Source organism: Ascidia mentula, chromosome 2, assembly GCF_947561715.1.
Source record: "Ascidia mentula chromosome 2, kaAscMent1.1, whole genome shotgun sequence".
Classification (NCBI taxonomy): domain Eukaryota; kingdom Metazoa; phylum Chordata; class Ascidiacea; order Phlebobranchia; family Ascidiidae; genus Ascidia; species Ascidia mentula.
Window position 1 is genome coordinate 15,790,606 of NC_138567.1, and position 17,728 is coordinate 15,808,333.

General features: G+C 35.7%; 3 protein-coding genes across 4 annotated transcripts in view; 1 reads left to right on the forward strand and 2 right to left on the reverse strand.

Annotated features, from left to right (window-relative positions):
• The window catches only part of LOC145890433 (integrator complex subunit 3-like), a 33,475-nt gene extending 28,860 nt beyond the window's left edge, over positions 1-4,615 (reverse strand). The window contains exons 1-11 of the mRNA XM_082981505.1: positions 4,497-4,615; positions 4,016-4,102; positions 3,609-3,692; positions 3,079-3,192; positions 2,539-2,623; positions 2,190-2,323; positions 1,715-1,789; positions 1,550-1,657; positions 1,337-1,456; positions 862-1,016; positions 245-485 (exon numbers count right to left, since the gene is read on the reverse strand). Of these exons, the coding sequence (XP_082837631.1) occupies positions 245-485; positions 862-1,016; positions 1,337-1,456; positions 1,550-1,657; positions 1,715-1,789; positions 2,190-2,323; positions 2,539-2,623; positions 3,079-3,192; positions 3,609-3,692; positions 4,016-4,102; positions 4,497-4,574 (1,281 nt within the window). The 5' untranslated portion in view covers positions 4,575-4,615. The remainder of the gene's footprint in view (positions 1-244; positions 486-861; positions 1,017-1,336; positions 1,457-1,549; positions 1,658-1,714; positions 1,790-2,189; positions 2,324-2,538; positions 2,624-3,078; positions 3,193-3,608; positions 3,693-4,015; positions 4,103-4,496) is intronic.
• Positions 4,616-5,590: 975 nt separating this feature from the next.
• LOC145890437 (uncharacterized) lies at positions 5,591-11,050 on the forward strand. 2 transcript variants are annotated; one of them, XM_082981512.1, is made up of 16 exons: positions 5,591-5,698; positions 5,974-6,264; positions 6,501-6,606; positions 6,769-6,877; positions 6,944-7,092; positions 7,249-7,472; positions 7,631-7,683; positions 8,071-8,161; positions 8,439-8,540; positions 8,607-8,690; positions 9,145-9,282; positions 9,343-9,406; positions 9,779-9,930; positions 10,344-10,600; positions 10,686-10,792; positions 10,962-11,050. In XM_082981512.1, the coding sequence occupies exons 2-16, from the start codon at positions 5,977-5,979 to the stop codon at positions 10,973-10,975; spliced, it is 1,938 nt and encodes a 645-aa protein (XP_082837638.1). In that variant the 5' UTR covers positions 5,591-5,698; positions 5,974-5,976; the 3' UTR covers positions 10,976-11,050. The 2 variants fall into 2 exon arrangements, with proteins under 2 accessions (XP_082837638.1, XP_082837637.1); XM_082981511.1 differs by having other exon boundaries at positions 10,344-10,595; positions 10,678-10,792.
• A 31-nt stretch (positions 11,051-11,081) lies between these two features.
• Positions 11,082-13,416, reverse strand: LOC145890460 (uncharacterized). The gene is made up of 4 exons (XM_082981539.1): positions 13,291-13,416; positions 12,752-12,824; positions 12,420-12,574; positions 11,082-12,101 (listed from the first exon to the last, which is right to left on the reverse strand). The coding sequence occupies exons 1-4, from the start codon at positions 13,294-13,296 to the stop codon at positions 11,958-11,960; spliced, it is 378 nt and encodes a 125-aa protein (XP_082837665.1). The 5' UTR covers positions 13,297-13,416; the 3' UTR covers positions 11,082-11,957.
• Positions 13,417-17,728: the final 4,312 nt, after the last annotated feature.

Consider the following 17,728-nt stretch of genomic DNA (forward strand, 5'->3'; position numbering starts at 1 on the left):
GTTTTGCAAATTTATTTTAGTTTTTGCAATGTTCAGGTCAAACTTGGAAGCAGTTAGCCAACAAATGTCAAAAGGATAATGGGTTTAATTACCAAGTTTTCATTAATAGTGCTAAGACACTCTTTTCATATGACAAAAGGTTGTTGTATCAAATCAATCTTTGTAATATTGAAAACTAAGAAACAGTTGACCCTTAAACTAAAACTTTCACTGAAAATGTTTTTTTCTATGAAAGGCGACAAACCTGGGAAGCAAGAGGTGGGTGAAATTCAACCATGGTTCGACACAAAAAATCCAGCAGACTGGTTGTCATGGCTGGGTGGCTACGGATGCTCTGGTACATAACAAGAATTCCTGGTTCAATGTCCATAATACTGTTCTTATCTGGGGAGTAAAAAAGCCAGTCCCAGAAAAGAGAGAGGTTGCTATATGATGAAGCAATCCTGGAGGTACATGTTGAGAGCAACCAGCCAATCACAGCCCATCTGTATAAGCATAAAACAATGTTGAAACACAAACATGATGGAATGTTTGTCACTGGTTTTCATCAATAAAAGTTGTACCAATTTTGCAAAGAAAAACACGACAAAAGCATCATTGATAAAAACATGTTGCCTTAAACTTGTTTTGTTAAAAAAAATTGGCAAATAAACTTTGCATCAGTTTAATTATAAACAAAAAATATAATCAATTTAGTGTCTTTGCCAAATGTAGTTTTAGAACTGTTGCACACAAACTAGGGGTTGTGTAAGTATAACATTGTCAAACACATTAGGTCACAAAAATGTTGATCTATTTAAAGGGGTTGTTAGTAAAATAGTTTGTGAATCTCTGTTGAAGTAAAGTAAAAAGATAGTTTACCTGGGAATAACATCAGAACAAAGTATGTCATTGGATGGATGAATACAACCACATATATATCTGATGAGGTCACTTCGTAATGTTTGGCTTTCGGCAGTTGAAAGATATTGACGCTGGAACCACTCCTGGTAACGTTTGTGGTGTCCGAATCGAACCTGGGGGAAAATTTACTTTTTAAATTGTGTGTAAACATTTACTCAACATTTTATAATTTTTGCACAAAAATGAACTTTGATTTGGAGAAGAATTTACAAAAAAAAATTATATTTTCTATTTTGTGTCTTTTTTTTTTATGCAAAAAGACTTAAAATCATTGCCCATGCAAAAACCATGTGTTTTGTTTTCTTTTAAACAAACAAATATTCAGTCAGTTTGTGTTAAAAATTGTTCTTTGACCTAACATCTGGTGGTTGCTTACAATTAAGTAAATATGGTAATTAAGCTTTTTTGGGCTAAATGAAACTATTTGTCAAACCTTGTGGAGCATGAAGCTAATTTTTGTTTCCATATCATGTGTTACTCGACAGGCCAAGAATTTTCGTGACGTTCGGTTTTGGAGAATAGAAAGAATTCCAGTAAATGATGGAGATAAGGTCTGCAAAAACGTTACATCAATATATATATATGCATATATATATACACCTTACTGTCAGGATTCAAAGATTGAGGTAACAACCCTGATGTTTACCTGTGGTTTATGAAGTAAATCTGTCCATAGTTTCTCCATTTCTGGTATTCTGGCAACTGACGACAGAAGTCGGACAAGATCTCGACCGATTCCACAACATTCTAACCACTAAAACCAGATTGCAATGTGATTTTTATGAACTGGTGAAACAGTAAAAATGTTTACCTTTTCCCTCATGAGAGAAATTAACAGGTTTACTTCTTTTTGACGTAATGCGGTGAAGTTGTGGTGAAAATGATCCTGCAAAAAATTATTTTCTATTTTCTACAAATGTTATTATATTCTCTAAATAAGAAACAAAAAGCCTCAGCCATCCTCAGAATATAATATGGTTGCTCGATTGGTGCATCATAAAAATTTAGGAGATTGAAAAATTTTGAACATTGCATGAAAACTGTACTCAATTATCTACCAGAGAAAAGATGCAGACGATACAAATATTTCCACCAAACTTTTTGCTTGTTATAAAAATTTTGCTCTTAATGTTTTTCCTAAATCCCTTGCAATCAATGATAATGTCACAACTAACATTTTTTTGCTTATTTTATACATCCAAAGGTGATGTAACTTTCAATTGACAAATATTAAGTTCTACAATTCTATATCTTATGTGCAATGCTGAATTATGAGTAAATCATACCTGTAGTAAACGAAGAAATGTATAAACAGTAGTTTGAACAACTGCAGTTGATTTTTCCAGCCATGTTTGGTTGCTTGTCAATATTCCAAGCATGTTTTCACATAACAAAATGTTTTTGGGTGAAGTGTCACCACCTTAAAAAAGACGGACAAAAAAGCAAGCTTCATGAAAAGTTTTAAACCTATTTATTTTTTATATGTTAATGATCTTAATGATTGTTGGGAACAAAAGGTAAATTGAAAGCTGGTAACTCATTAACTAAATTTTCCAACTATGGCAATCCATTTGATAAGTAAACATGTTCATATGAAACACCAACTAACACTCATCGAAAAATATTTTAGTTTACCAACAATTTGCTTCATGAGAGAAATGCACAAAAGTTCGCAACCATTTGCAGATGATTTGATCAACTCTTTCAAAAGCCACACCAGCTAAACAAAAAAACAAACACAATGGTAAATTGCAAATTTTTAGTCTTTAAAATTCAGAAAGCAATTTTGATGAAATCTGAATCGGATTCATTTGTTGGTGCCTTTATACAAAAAGTTATTCAACTGTGTATTTTACAGAATTCTGTGAAAGTGGGACCTGTACAAGTAAACAAGTTACAGAGTATGTGTCCATAGAAAAAAAATGGATTTGTTTGTCAACAGCAGGTTTGATTTTATTCATAAAAAACAATTTTAGATGGCGTCAAAGTATATTTACAAACTAGCAGAAATTTTGGAACTTACATATTAAAAACAGGCATTTCATAAGGGTATTGTATTAAATGCACCGGAGATAGAGGCAGACATTTTTTAGATTTCTTTATACATTACTATATTAATTTATTTATTACCAAGCATATAATAAATAACATATACCAACCATGTGCAACACTTACCAACTTTCTTGAGATCTCTGTTAACTTTCGATACTTTTCCAATATTACGATGTTGAGGTTGTGAATTATGCAGCCCAGACTGTCTCGATTTACCATCATCAAATTTTGAAATGACTGTGAAAATGTAGGTAAATTCATAGGCACCTAGTTTTCATTTTTCCAGGGGGGGGGGGGGCGACTATATTATGACATCATAATTTGTTACTATGACGTCATCAAGTATCGAAAAACTGTGTTTGAATTTCAATGCATGAGGCGTATTAGCCAAAAGGGCGGCGTTAACGATGAACACACGAGATCGGTCTACGTTTACTAAGCACATCAACGAAATACTTTTGCTTTAAATGCAGTTATAAAAAGGGAAATTATTCATAATAATAATAAACTTATAAAATCAATACTGAAAAGTTACCACATTCCTATGGCAAAATTAAAAGCTGCAACCATGTACATTGTGCAAAGAATTATTATTTGATTCTTATTAAAAAAGCTACTTTGAATTGAATTCAATATCCACAATATAACATTACTTTAGGAGCTGTATGTCGATCAGTTAAAATCTTCACGAGAAGTCCCAAACACACCTCCTCATGCTCAGTGTTGCCAATGGAAACCTGCATGAAACAAAAATGGATAGACGTCAATGTTTATTGTAAGCACATGGGAAAATCCAGCTGCACTGATCAGAACTGATAGGTTGAAACAGTGGCCATCTGTATGCATTCATATTATTGGCTCCACTTTGCTTATCATGAGAAAAATGTCATTTACGAATATAGGATTGTTTACAGGAGTTGTTCACAAAATCTCTTACTAAGTCTTTGTTGGCCATAAAGATAACAGGAAATTCCGATAATATAAACTTTCATTTTCAAATAAGGATGCAATTTTCAATTTATCAGTTTTTCATGGAATCAAAGTTTAGAAATGTGTTTACATGTTTTGTCAGGATGTCGTTTGTTTCACGTTCAGAAGAAATATTCTGCAACAAGTCCGAAACCACATTGAAACAACGATCCATTTTCTGTAAAATAAGAATGTTATTTAGTTTGATTATATACCCAATTACATTGCAACTTTTTTCAAAATTCCAATTTTAAATATTACTACAACAACTTTGTGTAAAAATAGATTTGAATTATTCTATTTAAATAAGAACTGATGATGCTTAATTAAGCGAAACATGTTTTCTAAAACTGGAAGCGTTGACACAAAGTTGTCATAGTAATATTTAAAATTGAAGTTTCACTTGTGTTACGAGAAAGAAATGTTGCTGGTTAGGTTGATTTTAAGTCAGAACATTTTTACTGCTTTTTAAAAATTGTTTTAGATTGCAAACACTTTTGTTTATGAAAGTTTTCAAAAAAAGTATTGACAAAGTTTTACCAAAAACATAATAGACAACATATTGCACAAACCTCTTCAAAGTCATCTCTTCCTTCCAATTGTGGAATATGAAACAATTTTACATTTGGATTATTTGCAGAGTGACTCATTGTTGAGCAACAATAAAAAATACTGTTTGCTTAAATTTTCTGAAAAGGAAATACACCAGGATCTCAATCAGTTCAGATCCAGATTTAAAAGTTTGTCATTTGCAAGAGAATTTTTTCAAGGAACATTAATTCCATGGATTATCAGAACATTTTTAGTATGTTAATGCATTAGCTAATTGCTTTTGCGCAAGACATTTTTTCAAATCTGGTGTTAGTCTATACATTAATACATAAAATAACTTTAAATTTTCCCCTTTTCGAGACAGAACTTCTATTATTGAAAATACACTGCTCGTTTGATACATTTTTTTGTTTGTAAATTTGCAACTTTGAAACAAATTTAAATAGGCTTTAGTTTTTGCGCACATGACATGTGTTGGTGTTTTTACACCAATACACGCAACACACAAACATGTAAACTGTATGATATTTTTCTACCGTAATGTACTTTATAAAAATAAGAACTAGTTTCGAAAAGCAAGTTAAAAAAACCTGTGCCACGCAATAAAACGTCAAGTTAAGTAAATCGTCAACACAGATGAGGGAAAAAAAATATTCTTGCTGTTTAACCACAGGGAAATCACCTTTTTCGATTATGATCTTAAATCCGTCACTTGCCAAAATTTAATCAATTAGGTATTTTTGTTTAGTGTTTGCAAGGAGTTTTTTGTAAAACGATTTGGCTATCTTAACTCTAATGAAAATTAAAAATGATTTCAATTCAACACAATATGTTGATGTTGCAAAGAGTTATTTATCCGTTGTGATTGGCTGCGTTTTATTGATTGTCATATGTCAACACCTACCCATATGCGCTCCCAAGACATGTGTTTTATAAATCAAAGCAACGAAAAACTTTCCTTTGAATAGAATGCATTTCAATAGAACTCGTGGATAAGAAAATGCTTTGAGTTTTAGGAAATTATTCTACGGTTGCGGATATATTGTATACTGGCACCTGCTCGTTCGTAGTTTTTCTCTCGGAAACCTTCTCTGTGACGTCATGCCCCTCCGAAGTCTCTTGTACTGCGCATGCGCAGATGGCCTCCATTTTGAAGGTTATTCCCACTTGTTTAGCAAGGTGGTCAGTATTTTTGTGGCTTTATTGAGCATAACGGACACAGGTAGGTTTTTACTATTGTTGTTGTTTTTGACGTAATAAAGATGCTTTCATGCAAAGAATGTTTTTGGCGTATAATGAGCAAACCCGCAGTTTTTGGGGTGTCAGGAATTGGGAATGTCTGTGCATTTATTACATACATGTGTATCATGAAAATGAAGTTTAAATTGTGTTGGGGTACTGGTTGGTATATACAGAAAATACAGTACACCCATTAAGCTATAAAATTAGTTTTCTTTTTCCTCAAACCTCTTACCACCTTATTGTTTTTCCCTGCAGATAATGTCCCGACTGTGTTGTGTGACATCATGTTCAACCTTGAACCCTGTGCCATCCAAAGTCACACTCTACCCTTTCCCAAAATCAAAGGATTTGGGTGAAAAGTGGAAAAAATTTATCACGGAAAGTGGATGTCGGTGGAAAAATAGAAAGTGGGAGTATTTGTTGGTTTGCAGCAAACACTTTAAAGCAACTTGTTTTGAAAACCTCACTATGTTTCAAATGGGATTTGCCTCAAAGTTAGTTTTAAAACCAGGAGCCATTCCATCTATCACAAAACCACCTATGCAGGTAATGGTCCTCTTTTTTCAATAATTTCAGTGATAAAACTGTGGCAAAAATTCTCAAAAAAAACCTTTAAATGGTTGCCCATTTAACCCTTTAGTACCACTTAATACCAAAGTTGTAATCGCAGAATTGAGGTTCGGTTGGTCATTTACAAATTATGCATTTTTTCACTCTGAACAATTTTCATATTATATGTTACACCAAAAAGCATTTGAAAGTGGGCAACATGAATTTTATAGGTACAGTCCTGCAAAGTGTCGCCTTCTATTGATTCAAATATTCCCAAACCAAGCCTTGGTATGATTGTAAAACGCACAGTTGCAACACAAACCAAACTTCAAAAAGGTATATAACTCAGCAATATGCAAGGGAAAAAAGGATCAAAAAAATGTTTTTTTTTGGTATATATACAATACTTTGGATCCTACACTTAATTATAATGTATTGATTTCTGCATGACTGGATCAACAATTTTTGCAGTAAATAAAAAATTATATCAATTTACAGAATTCGGCCAAACATTTAAAACTGGAAGTGAAGCAAACATGAAAAAACCTTCCGTGGTGGAGGGCCAAAATGTTATACCAATAAATAAACTCGTGGTGGTCCCAAGCAGGTAACAATTTTTATGTATATCCACATGGGATGACCAGCAGTCGATTATCCTTTGATTTACTTACAGACCAAAACAAAGTGTTTATGAAAAAAGCATTTACTCGGCAGAAGATGTTTTGCGATTTCACCGAACATTGCTTCTCCCAGCATTCAAGGAAGGTGATAACGATACGAGGCATAAATTTAAACGGTTTATGAGGAATTTCTTGTACACAGGCAAGTTCATTTCAACCTGTCAATTTGGTTTGTAGTTACTTTTTATAAATTACTCTAAATGTTTCAAAATGTGCGCAAAAATAACATTAGTTGAAAATTTTCTTTCTATTTCAAATTTGAATGCACAGATTGATTTCTATCTTTTGATATTTTCAGAAAACGGAGATCTGTACTACAAATCACTTGGTACGGACTTTATCTTCCAGAAAAAGGTTGCCCTTCTCTGTACACCAAGAAAAAATCTAGTTTTTGATCACTTCCATAAACTACGCAAGGAATGGAACAGTAATGAACTTTCAGTAGTTATCGGACAGTACTTTTATTGGCCTAGTTTTTTGGTTGATTACAACAAATGGAAATTCGACGACTTTGTTAAAAATGTTCGTATTATTTTCACTTTTTTAGTGTAAACTTTCACACAATATTTATTCTAAAACTTGAGTTAAAAACTCTGTTTGCTAAAAAAATAAACATGATTTTTTATTTGATTACAAACAAAATTATTTTTCACAATTTTCTGACATCATAATTTTGACAGGCTTGCCACAAAAAACATCAGAAATCAAATGCGGAATCTGAAGTCAAAAGCGAGTGAGTCACAGTAAATATTTTTTGCTTTATACCTTTTGTCTTGCAAGAACTGCCCCAGTTTAAACAGTGTTTGTTTTGCTGCATTGTCGTACTTGACATCTTATAGCTTACCGTTACCATAACAAATTTCACGGGATAAGAACTCTTTCGGCACGTTTCACACCGATATAAAAGATCTTCAGCAGTATGACCGTTCTAAATAACGGATGTCCCGCAAGACGGAAATGTTAGAGACCTTGAGAGTTGTGTTCCCACTGAAATGCTATAGGAACGATTCGTACACTTACTAATGCTAGGCCTTGTTAAATACGGGTTAGAGGGGGATAAAAAAACAATTTTCAATCAAATTGTCTTTACCAAAGTTTCACATAAACCTGATATTTCAAGCTTTCTCAAAAACTTTAATCTGGCGCCGAAGAGAAATAACAACACAGACCTTTCTTCACTGAAAGACCACGATTACGTTGCCGACAAATTGGTAAATAACACTGTGATAACATGTAAACATTATAGTATACAGTAAGCCGTATCAGTCCCACTAAACTGTAACCACTGTGTTTGTGGTTTAGCACTGTTTGAAAAGACTGATTTTTATTTTTATATCACACGATCTTCATGAGGTTTATTTTTAAACAGCGCTAAACCAGAAAAGTACAGTTTAACACTTAGTAACAACAATAAATCATGTAATTTCTGCAGAATACGTTGTCACAACAATTTTAACAAGCGCATGTTTTTGTCGCGGTTTTTTGCAGACGGTGAAACGCATGTTCTGTCCTGACGATCCGCTTGGGGAACCCCCGTTTAAATTAGCCAAATTCGATGATTTGGGAAACGGGAGCGTGGTTTCGGATAGAGTAAGTTGCAAATAAAGCCACATTCGTAATAATGGAATCAACTCACAATTGTACTTTTCTGCACAGACTCGCCGGCTTCGTGTGAGACATCTTTCAAAAGCGTTTGGGGAAAGTTCGTCGTCTCGCCTGTTAAATTTACCCTCCAAAAACGTACAGTACCTTATAATGTTTTAACGTGTTAATATATAGAACGTATCTCCGGGCACATGCGTGTCATGTTCGTTTGACCACAATCCAGTCTTTGTGTTTAGACCAGGGGTTGGCAAACTATTTGACTCTTGAGCCAGAAATTATCAAACATTTTGCAAACGGGCCAAAAAGTACAATGTTAACAAGGCGTAACAGGCGTTTCAATGTTAGCAACTTTGAAACTATGGTTTTATAAATTGACCTAATGTATAAACAATAGTTAACGTTTAATAGCTGTAACGAAATGAAAACAATGCATTAAAATTGCAATAAACCGCAGTATACCATGTATGGACAGTTTTCTTAATCGCTGTACCAACATCTGTTGCGCCAGACTGATGTCTCAATGTGCCAGAGTTGGCCCACGGACACTAGTTTTTACAAACTGAACTCGTTACGTATGTTCTTTACGCAGGTTCACTCCAAAAAATTTTTAATTATGCCCAAACTTGAACGAATGATTCCCTTCAAATCCTACGCGAGACCCGAGGAATTTCGACTAACTCCTGATCCAGAAAGTTCAACCTTCCTCTATTTGCTGGGGATGGAAGCGGTGATAAAAGTTGCAAATTTGCGAATCCTTAAAACGTTAAAACCTATTTTCCTGTTGCAGATCGTGGAACGCTTAAACGACGAGAAAAGGTCGTTTGCGAAGGGTCCCTTACGATGCTCAAAATGTAAGTAGGAACATAGTATACACGATTGTTTCCGGCGCGAAAATATGAAATGTCTAAATTGCACACAATCTTGGTTTGGTGTTTAAATAACGTTCGATCGTTGTGTTTGAAAACGAGGGGGGAAATATATGTCTGAAGTGACTGGATCATTCCTTGGACGCCAGCTTCTGGATTTTCTTTCATAAATTTACTTCGATAAGGAAAATCGTTTGGTTATTCTAGTGTGAATGTCAAATCTTTCCCTATTAAAATTTTTCCGCAATACAGTTTTTATATTTCTTCCTAAAGAAACTGCCAGTATGACGTACTGAAAACTCACTTTAAAACACCCACCACGACCAAGAAGAGTAACTTTTGTTGCTTTGCGTGCAGGCGGAAGCGACCGCACTCCCAAATGGCGCCGCGAAAAGTATTCGTTGGTTTGTGTAAATTGCTTCAGAAAAGAAGAGAGAAAGAAACGAAAAGAAGCTTCCGCCCGTCGTGCGATGGTTGTGAGCAAAAAGATGAAACCACTAAGACCGGTTGTAAGTTTATACCTTGCAATATTGTTTGTGTTATTTGTGAAGTAGATGAAGGTTGAATGACAATCAGAAATCCGTTTAAAATCAGTGGTTTTGTACAAAATATGATAAACAATCCTAAGTCGTCTGTCTATTTCAAGTTTTTACGACATATATATTTCGCCTGTCTGTGCAGGCATCATCGGTATCGCTAAAAAACAACACATAAAACGCAGTTAACCAACAGTAATACAAATGTACCGTTACTGAGTCTCCGTCAGCCATAGACACTATACAGGCGATTCAAAGAAATCAAACTCTCTTTTGGTTTTGTAATGCCAGAAGATATAATGCCTGGCAGCATCAGTATTGGGGTTTCCTTCTGCTTCTTATTCAAAAAATGATTTTTAAATCAGCATTTGTTTTTTGTTTCCTAGCAACCCCAGTTTCGTTTTCCCACGGCCACCAATATTTCACCCGTTGGAAGTCCGCGGATCTTCGTGAAAAAAATGCCACGTTCACAACCACCTCCAACACAGCCAGATTTCATGCGTCAAATTCACCACCAGGTGGGGCAACAGGCCTCCGTGGGAAAGATGACTCTGATGGAGGCGGCGAACCGAATCAGAGATCACATTAACTCCCGACTTGTAATGCTAAAAAAGATAGCTCCAAGCACTAATAAAAAGGTACGGTTCTCTTGTATTTGGAACCATTAATTGCTCAACTTTGTATCCGGTCACTAAACGAGAGACGGTGATATTATTGCAGCCACTTAGCGCCCCAGTGCGGATAATTCGAGCTGATAAAGATGTGATAACTCACCGAACAAAACCGCCATCCTCCGAAGAACTCATCCGATGCATGCGTCAGTCGCAGCGAACACGTAAGTCACGTGACAAATTGAATGTAATTATGGGACTACAACTTTTATTAACACACAACAAACCAGAATTTATAGTTTTTCTATTTGTAAAACCTAAAATAAAGTGTTTATTGCTCTCAAATGGCTCCTGATCTTTCCTGTGTATTCCCAGCTGTTTTTTATCTTGCAGAGAAAAAACTTTAATCCCTCTTCTACCTCGGAAGTGACGTCAGACGCCTGCTTCTCTTTTGAATTTTTGGGAAAATAAACACAAAGCGCAAAACTCGTCCCACGCAGCTTTAACACAGGCTAAGCAGCAATATTTAAATGTATTTAGCAGCTAATAAGCAAAGGCGTATGGGGAACACTTGCGGTGCCGTTGGTGGGCGCAATTTTCCTTCGGAGCAGAGAAATAATAGTCCAAACTTTAAACACTTAAACATTAGAGGACGATCGAGAGGGTGCGCGCAAAAGAAGCTTCCTAAAACGGGTGTCGCAAAAGCTTTGCTACATGTTCGGCACATGCAAAATGGCACCAAATCTAACAGACAAGCACTACAAGGGCCGACTATACACTGTACAAAAATGTTGGAGGAAAAAAATAGGTTGTGTAGTGGATGTGTTGAACGGCAGATCGGCCACAAGGCAGTTGGTTTTGTGGGATTGTCTATAATCGAGTACATCAGCATTAGGTAATGAGCTGCCACCAAAAAAAGGCATGAAGAAATATCAAGACGATGCATTGCGACGCATAACAAACAAGGGAAGGTGGTTCACAGCAAATCAAAGCAGGTTTCAAAACGACTGACCGAAAACAACAAATGCAATTATCCCCGTATGTACAAATGAGCGCAATAACAGTTCGCAAAAAGATAAACATTGGTCCTGGTTGCCATGGTAATTGTGTTAATTCTACTCTATTTAACCGAGGCCGAGACAAAATTCACTTAAAATGTGGCTTGTTTTCCTTTCGCAGAGTGGCGCAGCTCTTTTCTGTAGTTTAATATAGAAAATTGGATCGCCTACAGCAAGTGATTTCCAACTGCCAATCCTATAGAAGTTTCTTAAAATACAGTTTGTTGCTTTAACTTCCCCACCGAGTTCATAAGATAAACTACGGCGTCGCATTGCACGGTTAAAAGTATGATTGTGTTGTGGCAAATGTTTGTGGAAGAAAGAAAGAGGGTCATTCCTCTTTATCCTTGCCCCGTTTCAAAGAAGGCAAAGGTACGCCTGGTAACCGTGACGTAACGGCGGTAACTCCCCCAGAAACGGCACTGAAGCTTTTATTTGCCACGGTTTTTGTTGCGTTCACACCAACCTCTGCCGTCTGTATGGCAAAAAACAACGCATCACAACTGAAATATTGCAAAACTGAGACCTGTATATCCCAAGCAAATTTATTTAAGTTAAATGTTTTTATACCAAAATCTACTCAAATTTTATTTTTACAGAATTTTTTTCATGCATTTGAATTGATTTCTTGCAAACAGGTACATAAATATAGAACTAACACTCATGTTACATTAGATATAAATTAGTGTAATTGATTCCATCAGCTTATCTCAATGTTAAACAAATCCCAAGGAAGAAACTGCAGAAATTTCTATAACACCATAGACGAAATTTATTGGCAAAACAATCTAACCTTTGAGACCACTCCATAAGATGTATTGGCAACAAGTTTTACTGCTCCCACGCTTAGACCAACAGTTCCAGTAACAGCACCTTTTGTCATGCTAACCATTCCACTCCCCATTCGCCACAACAAACCACCAGAGGGAGCCTCCTCAGCAGGAATTCCTTTGAAGTTAAGTTGTGGTATAGTTTGTAATGAACTTAGATTTAGAAAAAGTAGTTTGTGAACAATTTGCTTTATTCCTTCAAAAACTATGAACCGTAACATAATGCAAACTTAGTGTAACCGGTCCTATATTTGTACAACTTGCAATTTATGAAATAAACAATAGATTATTAAACCTTTATCGTTTTCCTCATGCTGGTAATCTTCATAAGACACAGACTGGAGTTGTGTGTTTGATTCCACTGTGCCCTGCAAATTACCAATCAAGGTATTTAAAAATTAAACCCTTGCTTAATTCAACATTTGGTGCAAATGTTTATCAATATTTGTTCTAAGAATGGGTTTGTTGGTTAAATATTTTCAAGGCATAGGCGAACTTTGGGTTGTCTTAAACTGATGGTTGATGTTAATGTAATTGCGAGATTTATTCACACAAATGTTGCCAAACCAGAGGGGATATTATTATTTGTATCAAATAACATCTTAAGAAACTGGCAAAAGTTTAAATAGCTTTACTCTCTGTGCCTTACTTGATGTGTTTTGTTACTAATGTCCATATTTTGATGCAATAATTTTCTTGCACAGTTAACTGACATTACAATTTAAAAATAGACTTGCTTTTTTGCAACAAACAAAAATTAACATGACAAAAAAACAAAACGAGTTACTCTAAAAAAACTAAACAAATTAACAACCATTTAAATGTAGACAATACCTTCATTGTGAAACACAATAAAAAGCTGGTTTTATAAAATGACGTCCTCAAACGTATCTGAAAACTTTTCGAAACAATTTTGCACCTGTTTGCAAAATCAATTGGCAGTTTACAATGCACTTGTTTAGCTCACGTATACTTCGCTTCAATTGTCACAAAACTTCCCTTAAATTCTGTGCATGACTGGTTTTGTGTGCTCATTAATAAAAATAAAATTATAAGTTTACTTAACAAATCCAGTATATTTTTTAATAATGGTAGTAATTTTTAATTTTTATAATCTATTGATTTAACATTAACACAATAACTTGTCCAAATACTGTTTAACCTCTTTCCCGCGTGTTGCAGCAATTTCTTAAATGATGCATAAAATTTCTTCCGTTAAATTTTTGCCCAGTCAGCTGTGTTGTCAAACACGTCACAGTCACTCAGCCGTTACTAATTCACGAAAAGTTTTTTCAATCAAGGATTTATTTAAGCCCGTAGATGCATTGGGTATATACTTGCATTACGTCCCATATATACCACTGCCACATTGTAACGTAAATTAATTGGGGGAAAGTGTCAACAAGGTTTTTTCATTTGTTTCGACAGAAATTACTGAATTAGTATTACTAACAAGGAAAGAATCTTACTTGCTGCATCAGTGGTTTTCACGGGGAGCGTATATCCAGCAGTTTCCGCTAGAGTTCCGCAATTACCTCTGAGTTTCGTTGATAAACTTAGGATAAGTGCAACGCGACCCCACGTTTGTGCATCGGATACACATAGATATAGCTTTGCATAGTTAATAGTGCATTGTGAGCTGATTTTACCAGGAAAACTAAAAAATACAATATTGTTGGTGGTTTTCGCAACTGCCTTTAAGGCATCAAAAATAACCACTTTTGACACTTTTTATAAACAACTTTTGACGCCTTAAATCCAGGGTCGATCTTTGGCATATTTGACCTAACTGGGCCTCGCGTTTAAAATAGGGAACGCAGTTTACCATTCAATATTTTTCTAATTGTTTCCTATATTTCCTATGGTACCGCTTTGGAGCGACAGCTGTTGCGATCCCCTTCTGGGCTTCTTTTTTTATGAACATAGAAGTTAGCAACCATGTAAATTAAGCAAAAGAGGGCTTTGTAACTGCGCGGCCAAGTTTGTAAAAAACCTGATCATTGTACGAAACAAACAATGGCCTCATAGTGCTGAAAATGTGGACCTGTAAGACTGTTCATGACTTAGTTCACATACAACTTCACTATGACTTCTCCGTTTAAAGAAAAACACTACAACTGTCCACCACGTTTTATCACTGCACTGCTGAATGTAAAAAAAACATTTCATTATTTGTTTTTTGTCAAGGTGAAATACGATTAAAATCTTTGCATTCCTCTGCTTGAAAAAGACGGAGACTTAAATGCGGGGCCGAGTGATTTAAAACATTACCCTATGGTAAATTTGTGGAAAGAACGCCGAAACAATAACTCTATATTTTTCGGGAAACCGCAGCAAGTTGCCTGAGCTCATGGGATTTCTTTTCCGTTATTGCATCTACGTTTCTCACGTGGGAAATAAGTAAGTGAAACATATTTGTTGCAGAATATAAAGTCATTGTCAATAGGGGGTTCGTGTACATCATGCAATGAGCCATTATAATCATTGAGAGCTGCATCAGATGGTAGTGCAGACTGCTTATACCTTTTAGGTCTCACCAATGCAGCTGTAGGTGTACAGCTCTCAGAGAGTATACATGTAATTTGCGGAAAATAAACACTCCAACTGCCAACTCTGTACTATATATAAGCGCGTAAACATTTTGATTGTGTTTGTTTGTTTATTTATTTTTCATCAATTTGTTCAAATACTGCACAGAAAAAGGAAAGAAGTTGAATTGTTTGCAGCGATGCCTCAGGTAAATGAATATTTTGACGCGGACAATGACTCGCACATTTTGCTAATGACGATGAATCCACATGAAGTGTTGAAGATGTTGCCCTTCCCACCTATCTCCAATCTCATCTACGTCTCGTACTATCGCGTCATAATCCCCGTTGATCGATTCGATCGCGATATGAATTCCGATCTTTTCGATGATAAGATGGCGCAAGATCAGATTGATGGATCACAGCACGGCGCCATCGCGATTATGACGTCAGAATAGGGTGGAGGTAATTTCAGGTCCTGCTTCATGGCGTCGCAATACATCGGCAAGTTCAAACTGCCGCAAACTGATTGAACTGTGTCACTTCTTGTCGCAGATTCCACGTCATTAGTACTGGCGCAACAGCAACGGGCGTAGCAGAAGCAACAGGTGTTTATGATCGAAATTATAATGAATAAAGACCCAAGGGCAAGCAGACAGTTTGCGGCGATGCTTGTGTAATGAAGTGAATCCACATCCTCGCTAATGGAATTCTTCTCGTTATGAACAATGCATCCCATCACGAGGGTAACCACGCCCAGCATGAACAGTATCCAGGCCATCCGTATACGGAGCCGCGATATACAGTGAGATTTCAACGTGTTCGTATCGGCATCAGTTTTGCCCTCAGAGGTCGACATCGCTCCCTATATAAGCTGCCGGTTGTTTGTTTACCTACAAACATAAATTACACGCCTATCTGTCAGAAAGTGTTTTCCAAACATCATGCAAACGCCGTGTTATCGCAGCAACGCGATATCGTTAGAAAATTGATAAATAGAGAAATTCTGTAACGTGATAAATCATTCTTCGAATGCAGCATTAATGCTACAATGCAACTTTTGTTTGGTTAAACACTGCAATTCCATTTTCAATAAAAACACAAAGCTAACTGGACAAAATCAGCTATATTGTATACATTCTCCTTTTGAAAGTGAAATGCCAAACTAGATCGCAATATCGAACAATATTTTCGGTTTTGAAAAAGTTTCACTTAAAAAATAAATTTTATTTTTGCTTTGTTGTGGTTATTTTCGGTTGGAAATCAAACACCAATAAAGATTAAATCTTTGTTTTCCGTATTACTGGTCGTTTAATTTGATGCAAAAACTGTTTCTCGTGATTTACCTTTAACAAGATATCAACAAATAAGCTTTGACGAATGACAAAAAACATTGCAACAATGTTTTTTAGCTAATGTTAGGCTCTACGTTTTGGCCAATAGTAAATATATCTGATCCCCTTAATTGTATAATATTCATTCCACAAACCAACAAAGCAAACAACGCAACCCTTCTATTAACACTACAAGACTGCTTTGTATAACTTGCCTACATTTATATTGCAAAATTTTTGCGAAAAAAGTGAACGTTTACCATGACTGTATTAAATGTTATGAGGCTACATCTGCAAAAGTCAATGACTTAAACACATTCATTTTGCGTTTTAACGATGCACAAACCTTCACACTACATCTCGCCCAGTTGATTCGACGTATTTAACGCAAGCGACTTGAAATGACAAGCTTTTATCCTCTGAGCCAGGAAATTAGCGGCTTCTTATCACAACTTGCAATCCGATTATAATCTGTGATCCAATCAACCCCTGGCCTCAGGAACGCAATTAAGTGACAAGTAACAACCGCATAAAATGCGACTTCTCGACAAAACAATCGCTTCTTTACAAACAGTGAGAAGAAAAACCTTCTCGACAAAAACAATGTGATGAAAAGACAATTGTGACGTAATATAAACTACAACCTACCACAGAAACTATAAAAGTTCAAGACAATGCTTAACTTATAATTTAACGCAATAAACCCCTAACACGTGTTGAATTGAAGCTTAAACTTTGGTGTTCTTCATATTGTGTCTAAACGAACTTGAACAGCGTATTATAAACGCTCGACGTCACACAGAGCTAGCTGTGTATCACTTAATGCCTCCGGCTAAGGCCAATGACAGTTGATGGGGAAAGAAGTGCCGAATGCGCCAAACGTGGTTTACTTTATGTCACATTCGTCGTATGTACGTCCCAAATATTTAGAGTTTCGTTGTGTTTTTGAAATATTATTGATCTTATACAAGGTTGTGTGAAATGTGGTGTTTTGCATTTTCCATGCTTCATCTTTTTGAAGAATTTGTCCATAAATTGAAGGATGATTCGGTTGACCTTGAAAACATGTTTAAGCGGATTAAGTTCGGTTTACCGCAAAACGTTACGGAGCAAATCAAGCCAGCAACTTGTGTGGTACCTGCGTCAATCATTTACGATATTACGAAAGTCCAATTCCTTGATTCGCGAACATTTTTGGATTTAATGGTAGGCTGACCTATCCGTTTTATTGCTTCTTTGTTTTCATTTATATCGTGTTTCAACATATGTCACCGATTTTACATGTTACACACGCCAAAGAGTGTAATTGTGATTATTTGGTTATCCACAAAATCCCTGATAGCTTTCAGTACAGACAAAGGCAAACCGCCGCTCGCAAGGTACGTGGTCCGCTGTGTATTTCAATATGGC